This window comes from Musca vetustissima, unplaced genomic scaffold (assembly GCF_032173495.1).
Source record: "Musca vetustissima isolate MV318-11 ecotype Yass unplaced genomic scaffold, APGP_CSIRO_Mvet_v1 utg34093, whole genome shotgun sequence".
Taxonomy (NCBI): domain Eukaryota; kingdom Metazoa; phylum Arthropoda; class Insecta; order Diptera; family Muscidae; genus Musca; species Musca vetustissima.
Window position 1 is genome coordinate 49143 of NW_026885788.1, and position 15987 is coordinate 65129.

General features: G+C 41.0%; 3 protein-coding genes across 3 annotated transcripts; 1 reads left to right on the forward strand and 2 right to left on the reverse strand.

The window, feature by feature from the left end:
* Window positions 1–201: 201 nt before the first annotated feature.
* LOC133333034 (uncharacterized) lies at window positions 202–3666 on the reverse strand. Its single transcript, XM_061541369.1, has one exon. It carries the CDS (start codon window positions 3664–3666, stop codon window positions 202–204), a length of 3465 nt encoding a protein of 1154 aa, XP_061397353.1.
* Window positions 3667–3917: 251 nt separating this feature from the next.
* On the forward strand, window positions 3918–6808 carry LOC133333036 (uncharacterized). The gene is made up of 7 exons (XM_061541370.1): window positions 3918–3982; window positions 4529–4670; window positions 4743–5244; window positions 5312–5606; window positions 5711–5909; window positions 6121–6598; window positions 6690–6808. Exons 1-7 carry the CDS (start codon window positions 3918–3920, stop codon window positions 6806–6808), a joined length of 1800 nt encoding a protein of 599 aa, XP_061397354.1.
* Window positions 6809–8792: 1984 nt separating this feature from the next.
* On the reverse strand, window positions 8793–12218 carry LOC133333037 (uncharacterized). The gene is made up of 3 exons (XM_061541371.1): window positions 11112–12218; window positions 10893–11063; window positions 8793–10820 (listed from the first exon to the last, which is right to left on the reverse strand). Exons 1-3 carry the CDS (start codon window positions 12216–12218, stop codon window positions 8793–8795), a joined length of 3306 nt encoding a protein of 1101 aa, XP_061397355.1.
* Between the last annotated feature and the right edge of the window lie 3769 nt (window positions 12219–15987).

The following is a 15987-nucleotide window of genomic DNA, read 5'->3' on the forward strand; positions in this document are numbered from 1 at the left end:
ATTGCTAAAATCTATGATTTCCGAAGAATCATGAATCATTTCAGAATCAGAATCATGATTCCAAAACTAAATAAAAAATAAAATTAATTTTGTTCTTTTGTTTCTTATTTTTATTATCATTAAAATTTAATGTCCTTTTCAAGGACCTGTCTTATTCGATAGGTAACTTAAAAATATACAAACATTTACAAATAATAATTTCTAAACATATACCGCCCGTTGATCGAGCAGAGCATCCAGAATCTTGTCCATGTGATTGCTACAACTATTTAGACAAATATCGGCATAACGGCTCAAGAAGAACATATAACGTTCGAGTTCTTCAAGGGAGCAGGATTTAAAGCTATCACTGGATCCCAGTTTTCCAATATCCGCCACGATTTTCTTTAATTCCGTTAAATATTCCGGTTTACCCTGCAGGGCATCCAGAGTTTCACATGAAATCATTGTGGGATTGTGATAGTTGGATAGACGTTCCTTGACCGAGCTCAAACGTTCATGTTGATTTTTCAGGACATTTAACATTTCCGGCACGGAATCCATGGGAGGTGATTTTTCCTGAATGGTGGGGTTGGTTTTCTTCTCTTCGAAGAGATGATCCAATGATTCATTTTCATAATCCTTACCAAATGAATCGGAATTGAAACGCATTGCATCACTGTTCCGTGGCATCATGAGATCTTCAGCTCCCAAGGAGGCCAAATCGAAGTGATTGCTTCCAAATGGGGAGAGGGAAAGACGTCCTGATTCCTCCTCTTCGACTTCCTCTTGATCGAATATGTCACTTTCAAAATCCGATTGATCAAGATCACTAACGGGTATTGGCTTCGAATGGGGCCATGCATATTTGCTGCGTCCCTCTAGGCCATTGCTAGTGCCGGATTGTAGACCAACCAACATGCTGTAATTACTTTCCATGGAGAATTTAGGAGATTGGGACCAAAATTCCGGGACATTTGAGAATTCCATGTGATCGACCCCGAAGCGTAGGATGCCAGTTTCCTCTACGGAGGATTTAATGAATTGGAAGATTCTTTGAATCTTCGCCTGGCTGAGACGTTTTCCCGCAAAGGGTACGGCCAAGTCTCCGGTGGAGAACCAGTATTGCGAGCAGTTTTCTTGATGAGGTAAACGCTTGAGGATATCCACATCCTCCGAATCGGTGGAGGGCGCTTCGTGTACAGCAAATTTATAACCATCAATGCCGAAATGTAAATCCTTGGTATCGCAACTCCTCTGGCTAAAGATTTCATAGAGCAATTGAACGCGTTCTTTTTCGTTGCGATGGATCTCCAGAGACATAGAACAGTCGCCGCAGTTAATCCAAAATTTGGAAGAATTTTCTGCAGACTCCTGCAATTTATGGTGATTGGATGTCTCTTGGCTGAAGAACACCTGTTGGGAATTCATGAACCTGGGTGATTGTATCTCATGATGTTCGAGCGGATGATCTTCCCGAATCACCTGCATGGCCAGAGAACTTCTCCGCGACTCGGCGTCGTAGATGGAGCGTCGTCGTTGCTGCTTTAATGGCAAGCCAATGGGACTGAAGATTTGTTGACGAGCTCCTGTGCCGGATTCATTGAAGGGTACTGCTGTCGAGGATCCGGTTAGAGATTTCACCGGGGTGGAGAAACTTGAAGGCACATCATCATCGCTTGACTTCTTTTCCTGGTCCAACTTGACAAACAACGGAGCACTGGGTGGTTTCTCTAGGCGGCGAAGAGAGGTTTTCCGAGTCATCCTTATGGGACTTTCTATGTCATTTGAGCCCGTCTCAAAGCCCTGGTCGAAGCTATCGGTTAGGGAACGAGGTAGTTCAGGTGTTTTCTTTTCATCGGAGCCTGAATTTCCAATCATTGTTGAATCGGCTTGCAAAAGTTGCTCCCTTTGATTCTGAGCTTCATTCCCCACCATGGGAGTACACACGGTTAGGGTATAGGCGGATTTTATTTTCCTCGGCGAATTTACCGACTGTATGAGGGACTTATCCAGTTCGCTGAAGCTACCCTCAGTCATATCCAAAGGCTTTTCTTGAGGCGCCTTTTCATTATTTGCAATTTTCATGTTGGGCGCCACTTTGTTGAGAGGCTTTTCCGCTGGGTTATCCGTTTCCGAATCTGTGGAACTAATGGTATTAGTTTCCACCAAAGAGCTATCCTTACGCCAGCTAAGACTGCGGCGCATTTTCTTTTTCCTCAAGGGTTTCAGGGGTTTGGCGAAGACAGCCGAATCGTTGTGATTTTGCGCCTGTGACGAATCATCAGTGGTGGGCTGCGGAGAAGAGGAGTAATCGGGAAATTGAGCCACTTTTTCCAAGGAAAATTGTTCTCCATTTGGACTTACCTTCTCCACTTGTGAAATACCCGATTCACTTTCTTCCCCATCCGTTTGTTTGGCCGAGGAGGTGGTAGAGACCTCCGAACTTAGAGAGGAATGTTTTGGCACTTCTTCTACGGGATTCTGTTTACCTTGAGCCTCCTCCTTCTCTTGTTTTTGTTGAATTTTCACCGTTTCCAATTTGGCAATGGCCTCTTCGAGCAGCTTATCCACGGCAGATTTTTCTTCGACCTGTTCCTCATCCTCTTCCTCCGCCCTGACATCTTCCATGCTCTCTTCATGCCTCTCCTTGAGCCAAGAATAAAACAAAGTTTCCAAATGTTGATTCTGAAAGACATGAGGTGGAGCCAAGTGCTCGGCCCTGGTGCGTCGGATCTTCTTGGGCGGAGCATAGGCCTCAATGGAGAGGGTGGTACGCATCTTTTCATTATGACGTTTGTAACAGGGTTCCGAGATATTCAAATTCACAATTTGATCCACTTCACATCTTCTTCTGGGTAAAGAGCGGGATCTGCTTTCCCGTCTCTGTTTAACGGGAGATGAAGAAGCACTTTGCAGGGTAATTGTCAGGGTGGAAATGTGCGAAACTTTGGGCTTGACGAGGTCCTCAAATTCCTTGGATTTAATGGGAGTTTCAAGGCTCCTTCCCTTCATCTTTGGTTGTCGGACAGAATTCAGTCTCTCCACAGCATCGGGAGAGATTCTTTGCTTGGGGAAGACACAGCGAGCCTCCAAATTAGCCAGAAGATTTTTCACAGATTCCTGTTTTTCATTGACCACTTCACCGCGGGCCACTTCCTTTTTGATATTCGCCTCCAAGGCTTCAACATGTTCAACAAATTTGGGATTCTTCCTTGACATATCGGACACGAATTGGGTATACAGCTGGGCCTTATCTTTCACCGACATTTTGGCAAAGGCATCCTCAGCCACAAAGCAGCTGGGTTTCCTCTGCAATCGAGCCAAGGATTTGGAGCGCGGACTGGGCACCGGTACTTTTTCCTTGGTGTAACGAGTCCGCGGCAAGGGTAGAGGTTTGGGTAATGTATTGGGCTTATTACCCTCTACCTCTCCATCTGCTGAAAGTTCCCTTACCAGGGTATTATAGCCTTTGCTGTGGGCCTCACTTTTGACGATCTGGGCCACCTTGTTGTTGAACATATTTGCCATTTGTTTGACCTTGAATTTTTTGAGTAACTTCGGGGATTTGGGCTTGGAGGTTTTGCTGACTTCGGAGTTGCAGGTTGAGGAGTTTGATTCATATTTCTTCTTCAATTCCTGAATGCTGGGACGTTGTGGGGTAGTATTTGCAGCTTGAGATACCATGTTGAGAATTTTTTGTAATAACTGATCGGTTATTTTTGCTTAGAGCTTGTGTTTTAACGTTAGACGTTACAGTTTAGAACTGATGCCGAATTGTGGCGCACAAGGTCCTTAAATACGAAAAATTGAGGATAGGTAGAAGATGTGCGATTTTTCCGCGCACACTTATACCTTTTCTTTACCTGCCCATCCTGGCTGACCAGCTGCATTGATCGATTGTCCTTTTATTGTCTTTCCACATAATTATTAATCTGATGTTAGTAATCCGCATAGGATTACCTGTTTATGGCCACAACGATTTTATTGCGGCCATCGCGAAGTGCCAATATTTTTTATGGCCACTTGTGAAATTCGGGGAATCGCGAAATTATACACACGCACATAAAATTTCCAAGAGGATTTTCATAGAGACCATTAAGAGTTCTCGGTATACGCAAAAAATGATCGGAAATTTTATAAAGGATTGGGAGATCAGGGATTACATGAGCAGCTGCTAACTTCACGGAGGAAGTAGACGACAAGAAAAATATATTTTTGGAAGACTACAAAAATATTCTTCGAAGTATGGACTGAGGGTAAAGGCATCGAAAAGAATTTTTAAAAATCTGAGCCTTATTGTAACCCTTGAAAAATATTTGGTTAGGCCTTAACATTAGAAAAAAATATATAAATTTTAATACTTATCTATAAATTTGAAAATCGTATCCATATTTTTATCCTCTGATTTTACATACCTGCAAAGAAAATAAAAAAAATATTTTTAATAAAATAATTAAATATATTTTTTTATATAAACTAGTTTTAAAAAATATATACCCCGTTAAAATATGCTAAAAAAATCATGCCTTTGAAAAAAATATTAAAGAGGACCCAACGGCCAAGATACCATCAGCCCCGAAGAAGAAGTACCAAAACCTTCTACTCTAAGTTCGGAGGTCTCTACCACCTCCTCGGCCAAACAAACGGACGGAGAAGAAAGTGAATCGGGTATTTCGCAAGTGGGGAAGGTAAGTCCAACTGGAGAACAATTTTCCTGGGAAAAAGTCACTCAATTTCCTGGTTACTCTTCTTCTCCCCAGCACACCACTGATGTTTCGTCCCAGGCGGAAAATCAACAGGATTCGACTGTCTTCGCCAAGCCCTTGAAACCCTTGAGGAAAAAGAAAATGTGCCGCAGCCTTAGCTGGCGTAAGGATAGCTCTTTGGTGGAGACCAATACCATTAGTTCCACGGATTCGGAAACGGATAACCCAGCTAAGAAACCTCTCAACAAACTGGCGCCCAACATGAAAATTGGAAATAATGAAAAGGTCTCTCAAGAAAAGCCTTTGGATATGGCTGAGGGCAGCTTCAGCGAACTGGATAAGTCCCTCATACAGTCGGTAAATTCGCCGAGGAAAATTAAATCCGCCTATACCCTAACCGTGTGTACTTCCATGGTGGGGAATGAAGCTCAGAATCAAAGGGAGCAACTTTTGCAAGCCGATACAACAATGATTGGAAATTCAGGCTCCCATGAAAAGAAAACACCTGAACTACCTCGTTCCCTAACCGATAGCTTCGATCAGGGATTTGAAACGGGTTCACAAATGACATAGAAAGTCCCATAAGGGTAACTCGGAGAACTTCTCTTCGCCGACAAGACAAGCCACTCAGTGTGCTCCGTTGTTTGTCAAGTTGGACCAGAAAAAGAAGTCAAGAAGTGATGATGTGCCTTCAAGTTTCTCAACCCCGGTGAAATCTCTCACCGGATCCTCGGCAGCAATACCCTTCAATGACTCGGGCGCAGGAGCTCGTCAACAAGTTTTCACTCCCATTGGCCTGCCATTAAAGCAGCAAAGGCGTCGCTCCATTTATGACACCGAATCGCGAAGAAGTTCTCTGGCCATGCAGGTGATTCGGGAAGATCATCCCCTGGAACATCATGAGATACAATCACCCAGGTTCATGAATTCCCACAACAAATGTTCTTCAGCCAAGAGACCTCCAACCACCATCAATTTCAGGAGTCTGCGGAAAATTCTTCCAAATTTTGAATTAACTGCAGTGACTGTTCCATGTCGCTGGAGATACAACGCAACGAAAAAGAACGCGTCCAACTGCTCTATGAAATCTTTAGTCAGCGTAGCTGCGATACCAAGGATTTACATTTCCGCATTGATGGTTATAAATTTGCTGTACACGAAGCACCCTCCAATGATGCCGAAGATGTGGATATCCTGCAGCGTTTACCTCATCAAGAAATTGTTCCTAATACTGGTTCTCCACCGGAGATTTGACCATACCCTTTGCGGGAAAACGTCTCAGCCAAGGGAAGACTCAAAGAATCTTGCAAATCTTTAAATCCTCTGTGGAGGAAACTGGTGTCCTACGCTTCGGTGTCGATCATATGGAATAATCTAATGTCCCCGAATTTTGGTCTCAGTATCCCAAATTCTCCATATATAGTAATTACAGCATGTTGGCGGGCCTGGCACAAGTAATGGCCTGGAAGGGCGCAGTAAATATGCCTGGTCTCACTCGAAGCCCATACCCGTTAGCGATCTTATTCAATCGGATTTTGAAAGTGACATATTCGATCAAGAGGAAACCGAAGAGGAATCAGGACGTCTTTCCCTCTCCCACTTCGGTAGCAATCATTTCGATTTAGCCTCACTGGGCGCTGAAGATCTCATGATGCAGCGGAACAGTGATGCAATGCGTTTTAATTCCGCTTCGTTTGGCAAGGATTATGAAAATGAATCATTGGACCATCTCTTCGAAGAGAAAAAGACTAACCCCTTCGTTCAGGAAAAATCACTTCCCATGGATTCCGTACCCGAAATGTTAAATGTCCTGAAAAAACAACATGGACGTTTGAGCTCAGTCAAGGAACATTTATTCCACTGCCACAATCCCAAAATGATCCCCTGTGAAACTCTGGATGTTCTGCAAGGTAACCCCGAATATTTAACGGAATTAAAGAAAATCGTGGCAGATATTGGCAAATTGGGACAGCGACAGCTTCGAATCCTGCTCCCTTGAAGAACTCGAACGTAATATGTTCTTCTTCAGTCGTTATGCCGATATTAGCTTGAACAGCTGCAGCAATCCCATGGATAAGATATTGGATGCTCTGCTCGATCAAAGAGCGGTATATATTTAGAAAATTTAATTTGTAATTTTTTTTATATTTTTTAAGTTACCTATCGTATAAGACAGGTCCTTAAAAAGGACATTGCATTTTTTGATAATAAAAACAAGAAACAAAAGAAAAAACAAATTAAATTTTTATTTAAAAAAATGTAACCATTATGGACATTTTTGGGAGCATCAGTGATTCCTCGGAAATCATAGATTTTAGCCATATGCTATAGTCGGCAAACTTGAAGGTAACACTATGAGGAGTAATGTTGCGGAAGACTTCGACCCTCTAGCATTTCATTTTAGGGGACTTTTTGATCGTCCCCGCGATATCTTTGAAAATTTGCAATCTTTCGAGGCGGTAGTGATTCCTTGCGAAACTGTAGTGATTCCTTGGGATCCACACATTTTACCCGCAAACTATGTTCCGCAATATTGCAGATAACAATATGCTGAATATTTTCTTAAAACATCTTACTCCTCTCTCATTTCATGTAAGGGTCCTTCAGGTCACTTTTTAATAAGAACATAGTTTTCTTTAAAGGGACATAACAGTCTTTACGAATTTTTGACGAAATCAGAGATTCCTTGGGAACCGTACACTTTGTTGCGGAACATCATAACCCTGTAGCATTTCATTTTAGGGGAATTTTTGGCCTTCATCTTGATAGGTGAAAAATATGCAATCTTTCGAAGCTGTAGCATTTTTGGTGGGATTAGTGATTTCTCGCGACCCGTACACTTTAGGTGTAAGTTATATTCGGTTGACTTGTTGCTAGCCCTTTGAGGAACATTTTTGCGGAACATCATAACCCTCCATCTTTTAATTTTAGGGTACTTTTTGATCTTCCCCTTAAAAACTTACAGCAATATAGAATCTCTCGAAGCGCTAGCGATTTTTTTGGGGTCCATACATTTTAGCCGCAAACAATGTTCCGCAATATTGTTGACAAGAATATGCTGAATATTTTTCTTGAATATCTTACCCCACTTACACTTCATTTAAGGGACCTTCAGGACAGTTTTTAATAAAAAAGCTTGCTTTCTTTAAAAAAAAATAGTTTAAAGAAATTTTTGGTGGGCTTAGTGATTCCTCGAGAACCGCACACTTTAGCCGTACACTATGTTCGGCTAACTTGTTGCTAACCCTTTGAGGAACATTGTTGCGGAACATTTTAACCATCTATGATTTCATTTTAGAGGAATTTTTGGCTTTCAATCTGATAGCTAATAATTATACAATCCTTTCATTCATTTTTGGTGGAATCAGCGATTCCTTGGGAACCGAACACTTTTGCTTCACGCTATGTTGGGCCAACATGTTGCTAACCCTTTGGGCAACATTGTTGCGGAACATTTTAACCCTCTATGATTTAATTTTAGACGACTTTTTGACCTTTAACCAGATAGATATAAAAATTTACATTACTTCGAAGTGGTAGAATTTTTGGTGGGATTAGTGATTTCAGGGGAACCATACACTTTAGCAGTATGTTATATTCCGCAAACTTGGTGCTAACCCTTTGAGCTACATTGTTGCGGAGGGTTAACTTTTCATTTTAGGGGACTTTTTGGTCTTCACACTAATAACTAAAAAAATAAAATCCTTAAAGCGGTAGCATTTTTGGTGGGATTATGATTCCACGGGAACCGTACACTTTAGATTCAAGCTATGTCTAATAAGCGCGCAGAGAACTCTTTGGGGAACATTGTTGCGGAACATCATAATCCTCTAGCGTTTCAATTTAGGGACCGCCTTGTGTTAGGCCTTAGAAAAATATGTTAAAAAATATCCCCGCTTATTTTGAGGTCCCCAAAAAATATTTTTAGAAAATCCCGGTTAATATTAAGGCCCCCAGACATATTTTTAAAAATTCAGTTTTTTTTAATTTTTAAAATCATATTTTATTTTTTTTTAAATCTATTTCTTAAATATTAGTCGCCTTTAGAAGGCTTTGCTATTTACAAAAAAATCTTAAAACTATTCGGTTTTTTAAAAAACCTCTTTACATCTCCACGGTCCTGCTACGTTCCATCATGGCATCGAGGATTTTATCCATTTGACTGCTGCAGCTATTGAGGCAAATATCAGCATAACGGCTCAAGAAGAACATATAACGTTCCAAATCCTCCAACGAACAATCCTTGAAGCCGTTCCGACTGCCAATGCGACTGATATCCGAAACAATGGATTTGATTTTTGCCAAATATTCCGGTGTACCTTTCAATTCCTCCAAAGAATCACATGAGAGATTCAAGGGATTCTGATAACCTGACATGCGTTCTTGTACCGAAGTAAGGAGTTCTTGATGACCCTGCAGGGTGGTGAGGATTTCTGGTAATTTGCTGTCATTTAGTGACGATTCTTTGGGATGTTGAGTCTCCTCGGCAATTTTGTGTTCGAACAACTGATCCAAGGGTTCATTTTCATAGGCCAGGCAAAATGATTCCTCAGACATTAGTAGGGCTTCATCGCTTCTTGGCAGGTCAAGAATCTCCTCTTCTTCGACACCATTATCCAAACAGGCCAAATCGAAATGTTTGTTGTCTGCCGTGATGCCGGAGAACGGAGAGTAGGAATCATTTTCCGCAAAGACCTCCTGATCTTCTTCATAATCCGATTGATCAAGATCACTGACCGGTACTGGTTTGGTATTTGGCCAAGCATATTTGCTACGTCCCTCCAGGCCATTGCTGTTGCCGGATTGTAGACCCACCAGCATGCTGTAATTACTTTCCATGGAAAATTTCGGCGATTGAGTCCAATTTTCAGGGACATTGGAGAATTCCACATCATCCACACCGAATCGGAGGATACCATTTTCCTCGACCGTCGATTTAATGACCTGGAAAAGTTTTTGTATCTTCTCCTCGGATAATTGCTTCCCAGCGAAGGGTATCACCAAATCTCCTGTGGAGAACCAGTACTGAGAAACTTCAGGGGTTTGAGGAAGACGCAATGCTTCCTCCTCATCACCTTGCTGAGTTTGATTATGCACCGAAAACCTTTGCTTATCGATGCCGAAATGCATTTCCTTGGTGTCACAGCTGCGTTGAGAGAAGATTTCGTGGAGCAACTTCAGACGTTCCTTTTCATTTTTATGGATATCAAAGGAGAGATTGAAGTCACTGGACTTGATCCAAAACAGAGAAGACTTAGGGCTGGTGATTCCGGTCAGATCTCCACAGCTTGTCATATCCAAAGTCGGAGCATTGGCAAAGAAAACTTCGGTATTGCAAAGATTCCTTGGCGATTTCATTTCATGATGCTCCAAGGGATGATCCTCCCTGATGACCTGCATGGCAATCGAACTGCGTCGGGATTCATTGTCATAAATCGAACGTCGGCGATTTTTCATGGGTACGGAAATGGGACTGAAGAGCTGCTGCTGACCCACTGCCGATTGATTAAAGTTGGCCTCTTGAGTTTTCCTTTTGATAGGTGTTGAAAATCCGCTGGGGTTTTCGGGAATTTTTTGCGAACGCTCAATCGAAGATTGTCTCCTGAGGATGGGTTTGCGCTGCACTTTGATGGGACTATCCAAATCATTGGATCCCGTTTCAAAACCTTGATCAAAACTCAAATCAGTTGCAGGGCGAACTTCCGAAGATTTTGGTAAATCCGAATCCATATCATAAAGGCTTTGATTCCTTGAGGGTGGTGGGGAGAACACAGTCAAGGTATAGGCGGATTTGATTTTACGTGGCGAATTCACCACACGCATAAGGGATTTATCCAATTCCCCAAAACTGGCCTCCTGGGAGGGTTGAGTTTCAATCGCAACACTCGATTGAGGCTGTTGCTTCGTAATCTGACAACTGGGTCTTTTGTGTACAATTGGTCGCTCATTTTTGGTTTCATTCTCGGAATCGGTGGAGGAAATCGGCTTGGTTTCCACCAAACAGCTATCCTTTTTCCAGCTCAGGGTACGGCGCATTTTCTTTTTACGCAAAGGTTTGACGGGTCTATCGGTCTCTTTCATTGCTGGGCTTGGCATTTTCTCGGCCACTTTTTGTTCCTCATCACTGGTATTCTGTTGAGAAGGGGAAGAAGTTGCGAAATTAGTTCGGGTTCCCAGGATTCCTTGTGGATCTCTTGAACATACCTTAGTTAGATTAGAAATTCCCGATTCACTTTCCTCACCGCTGGAGGATTGTTTGGCCGAGGAGCTGCTCACAGAGGAAACTAAACTACTTCCAAGACTAGATGAGGTTCCCTCCGAATTTTCCATGGCCTTGGTAGGCTGAGGTACTGCAGGTGCTGGCCTTTTCTTGGGCTTCAATTTGGGCGCCATTTTCTCTTCTTCATTTTGTTTGATTTCCACATTTTCCAATTTCACAATGGCCTCTTCTAGCAAGCGATCGATGGCCGACTTCTGCCTTTCATCCTCCATTTCACAGGTGTTCGATTGCTGAGTCTCTTCGTGCTGAGAATGTTTCTCCTTGAGCCAGGAATAGAATAAGGTCTCCAATTGTCGATTGGCTAGGCAGAGTTGGGGTGTCATTACCTCGCAGCGGCTGGCACGTATCTGCTTCGGTGTGGCAAATGAAATAGAGGCTTCCTCTTTAGTCTGAACTCCGTTCTTCACGATCAATTGATCAATTTTGCTATGCGAAAGTGAGCGGGCTCGGCGTAGTTGATGATTCCTAACGGATTTAAGGTCTTCCAATTCCATGGCTTTCACTGAGCATTTGCGGCTAGGACGCAGGGTAGTTGCTATAAATTTAGGCTTCATTTTCTCCTTTTGATACGATTGTCCTGCCGAACATCTAGCCTCCAATTGCTGCCTTAGCTGCTTAACTGATTCCTGTCTTTCATTGATGACTTCACCGCGTGCCACTTCCTTTTTCACTGTGGCTTCAATGAGCCCAGCATGACGGCCGAAACGTGGATTTTTCTTCGACATATCCTCAACGAATTGTGTATAGAGCATGGCCTTATCCTTGACACTGAGATGGGCAAAGGCATCCTCAGCCACAAAGTAGCTGGGTTTGCGTTGCAATCTCGATTTTGATTTGGTGCGAGGACTGGGTACAGGGGCCTTTTCCTTATTGTGGCGGAAGCGAGGCATTGGCAAAGGTTTGGGTAACGATTCAGTGGGCTTCTTCGTCGATGTAGTCGAGGAGGAAGAGGTGACTTCCGTATCTCTTCGTATAATCTGGGAAATTTTGTTATTAAACATCGAAGCCATTTGTTTGACCATCGATTTGCTTCTCATCTTCGGTGATTTGGGTTTTAGGATTTTCGAAGCGGAGGAGTTTACGATTCCGTTCGTAGTTGATTGACTTTCATATTTCTGCTTCAATTCCTGAATACTGGGACGTGGAGGAGCTGGATACTTCTTGCGTGATGGAATTTGTGATGATGCGGCGGATGCATTTTCTTGAGCCTCGATGTTGCTGGCAAGAACTTTTACGGATGAGGACATCATGTTGATAGTTAGATTTTTTGTTAGTTTAAAATTTGCTTAGAGCGGATTTGTTTGGTTGTTAACGTTAGACGTTGCAGTTTAGAACTGATGCTGATTTGCCCAAACGCCAGGACTATAAATACTCAAAACTCACTTCGTTACTTAGGTAAAGGATTTTTCCTAATTGTGTGCGCGCGCTCACACAACTTCTTTGCGGAACCCTTTTTCAGGTCTTTTTCTAATTTGAAGATTTCCCTTTATCCCATTTAGAATTACCTGACGTTCCTAAATCTACTAGTGCGCAGATTTACGGAATTCTCGTGTGGCGCAATAAAATCCTGGTGAGAGTGGGAGCGTGTGCTCACAGCAAATAAGACTCTATCTACCTGTTCGTCAGAATAGCACCTTTGACAATTTGAAGCAGCTGTTCGTGGGTGATCATCTGGATTTCGAGGAAAGTGATTTTATTGCGGATTGGATTAGTGATTTCCGTATAATTTCAATAATTAATTGGAAACTGAAAAATTTCCCAAATCTAGAGCAGTTAAAAGGAAATTATGAAATTCCGCAACAGCTCAGGAATATTTGGCAGAAGAAGTAAAATAATTTAAAAGAAGATATTCAGAACTAAGATGCCTAAAAGAATTGGAATATTTTCTACAAAGAATTTTTAGACAAAAGATAAGAAACTAAATAATTGGTCGAACTTAAAGTGGCGCCCAATATGGGGAAAAGAAGGCGGAGAATTACAAATCCTGCATGAAATTACAGACTAAAATTTTTTTCATTAAAGAATAAATATATTTAGCGCCCAATTTGAGAAGCACTTCAAATAACAATTTCTTTCAAATTTATACAAATAATTGGAATATTTGCCGTAAAAAAATTCAGGATGGTCCTATAAATTTTGATGTGAAAATCTCAAAAATTTTGGAAGACATAGCTGATTTATTTTGTTAGCATCAAGTGACAGCATCTCCAAACAGCGTTTTTGCGCGGCACGATAACTCAAAAGCTAATAACCCTCTGTGAGTGTATAGTTATCGTATGAACTAGGATAAAGTCAATCGGTGAAGATCTTCCTTATTTTTTTTAACTTAGTTTGTGGTCAAAAATAGGCGATTTTTCAAAAATTGTTTTTCAAAGTTCCGCCTTTTTGTTAATTGTTGTGCGAAGTCAATAATCCTAGTTCATACGAGAGCCCGACATGTACAGTTTCTAACACCGTTGGAATTTTCGGATTCCGATGTTCCAGCCCGCCATCAAAAATAAGGACTTTTCATTGATTGTTCCCTTAAGTTCGAAGATGGGGAATATAGGTCCACTCCTTAATAAATTAATTTAATAATAACATGCACACGGACTAACCGATTTTAACGAGACTTTGTACAACTTATTATCTTTACCAAACCTAGATAAAGTTTGAAGATGGGACCCATTGGTCCACTCCTTCTGGTACCCCACAAAATGGTCAAAATTGTGCTAAAAATTAATTTTATAATAACATGCAAACGGACTATCAGATTTTAATGAAACTTTGTACAAGCTATTATCTTTACCAAGCCTAGATCAAGTAGCAAAAGGGGACCTATTGGTTCACTCTTTCTAGTACCTCCCCCACCCCCCCCCCCCCCCCAAATGGTCAAAATTGTCAATATTTGTAAATCCAATATCAGGCGAATGGAATGTCCGATGTGAATCAAACTTTACACAACCTATTACCATTACGAAGTCTTGGTTACGTCCGAAGATGGGACCCATTGGCCCACTCCTTCTGGTACCTCCCCCATGAATGGTCAAAATTTTCAATATTTATAAATGGAATATCTTTACCAAGCCTAGATCAACTCCGAAGATTGGACCCAATAGTCTACTCCTTCCGGTACCTCCCTCACAAATGGTTAATATTATATAAAATGTTATCAACATTAAATCCGAAAACTCTTTGATAAAAATATATTTCTTATATAAAGCTAGTAATAAAATCTGTGTGTAATTTCGAAGACCTCCGCAAACCATAGACTGGGGGTATATATCTGTCGGCAACACCGACTGACACTTTTATACTTGTTTTTAATTTGTTTATAAATATATATTGGCGTCCAATATGCTTAGACTATTCCCTGAAGAATTTAAGGACAAAAATAAGGTTGAAATAAAGAACAAGTGAAAAAAGCGTTAAGTTCGGCCGGGACGAACTTTGGATACCCTCCACCATAGATATACTGACAGATACTTGAAATGAAAATATTGGGAACATAAAGTGACCTTTCTATAAACTGATTATGTAAACCATAATGTACACCAAATATAAATTTCAGCAATTTTAATGGACATTTATACCCTCAGCCTTATGGCTAATGAATGTGTATACACTTTGATACAGTGAAAATGTGCCTCATCGAAATATTGGTTCCAGACCCATGTTTCTTTGAACAAAATACGTTTCTTATTATTTCTTCCAAACATAGTTGAAGTTCGAAGATAGGGAATATCGGTCCACTCCTTCTGGTACATCCAACACAGGGGTTCATATATTGTTCATTATCGAACCATGCGTTCTAGTTTTTATCTCGATATCCTCCGCAGGTGAAATGATTACCACAGAGTTTTAGAACCAAACCCAAAACGCGGAACAAATCAGATAACTATTTTAATATAAAAAAGGGGGTCATATGGGGACTACCTCAAAAAGGGAGCGAATATTAATAATTTTTGGTAGGGAGATTTGTTACCATATACGACTGCAAAATACCAAATTGCAGCAAATTGGGTTGAAAAACGCGCTCAAGAACCCCAAAATACCGAAAATTGGGGGGTACCTTTATATGGGGGCTATCCGAAAGAATGGACCTATATTCACAATTTTTTTGTGGGGAGATTTGGTGCCTATTAAGGACTCAAAATACTAAATTACAGCCAATTCGGTGAAAAAATCCGGTCAAAACCCCCCCAAAAACTGGAAATTGGGAGGTGCCCTTTTATGGGGGCTACCAGAAAAAGTGGACCTATATTTATAATTTTTAGTGGGGCAATTTGGTACCCAATAAGAACCCCATGTACCACATTTCAGCGAATTCGGTTGAATCCCGCGCTCAGGAACCTCAAAATACCGAATATTGGGGGGTACCCATATATGGGAGCTATGCCTAAACGTGGACCGATATATCCCATCTTCGAACTTGACCTGCCTGCAGACAAAAGACAACTTTATGCAAAATTTCAGCACCCTATCTCAATTCCTTCAGAAGATAGCGTGATTACAACAGACGGACGGACGGACATGGCTAGATCGTCTTAGAATTTTTTGTAAATATTTTGATGCTTAATCTATATTCTGGTGCCCAATATTTTTTTATCAATTGACAAAATGTCACAATTTTTAATAGCAAGTTGTCCCTTGAGTGACATTTACCGTTAGAACGTATTTTTTATGCATCTGCATAGCAAAGTCTAAAAGTATGCTCAGATGTATCCAATGAATACACCGTTTTCACATGTTATTCAAAACATATCAAATGTAATTCGAGAATTCCATTTGTTATTCAAAACATATATATTGCAATTCGAGAATTCCATTTGAAATTCACAACATGTAAGTTGTAATTCGAGAATTTCATTTGTAATTCATAGAATAGCTTTCGAAATTTATATAATTCCATTTGAAATTCCAAAGATTTCATTTGAAAGACATACAATTTCATTTGAAATTAATAAAGTTTCTTTAGAAATTCAAAGAATTCCACTTGAAATTTATAACATTTGATTTGAAATACATAATATTTCATTT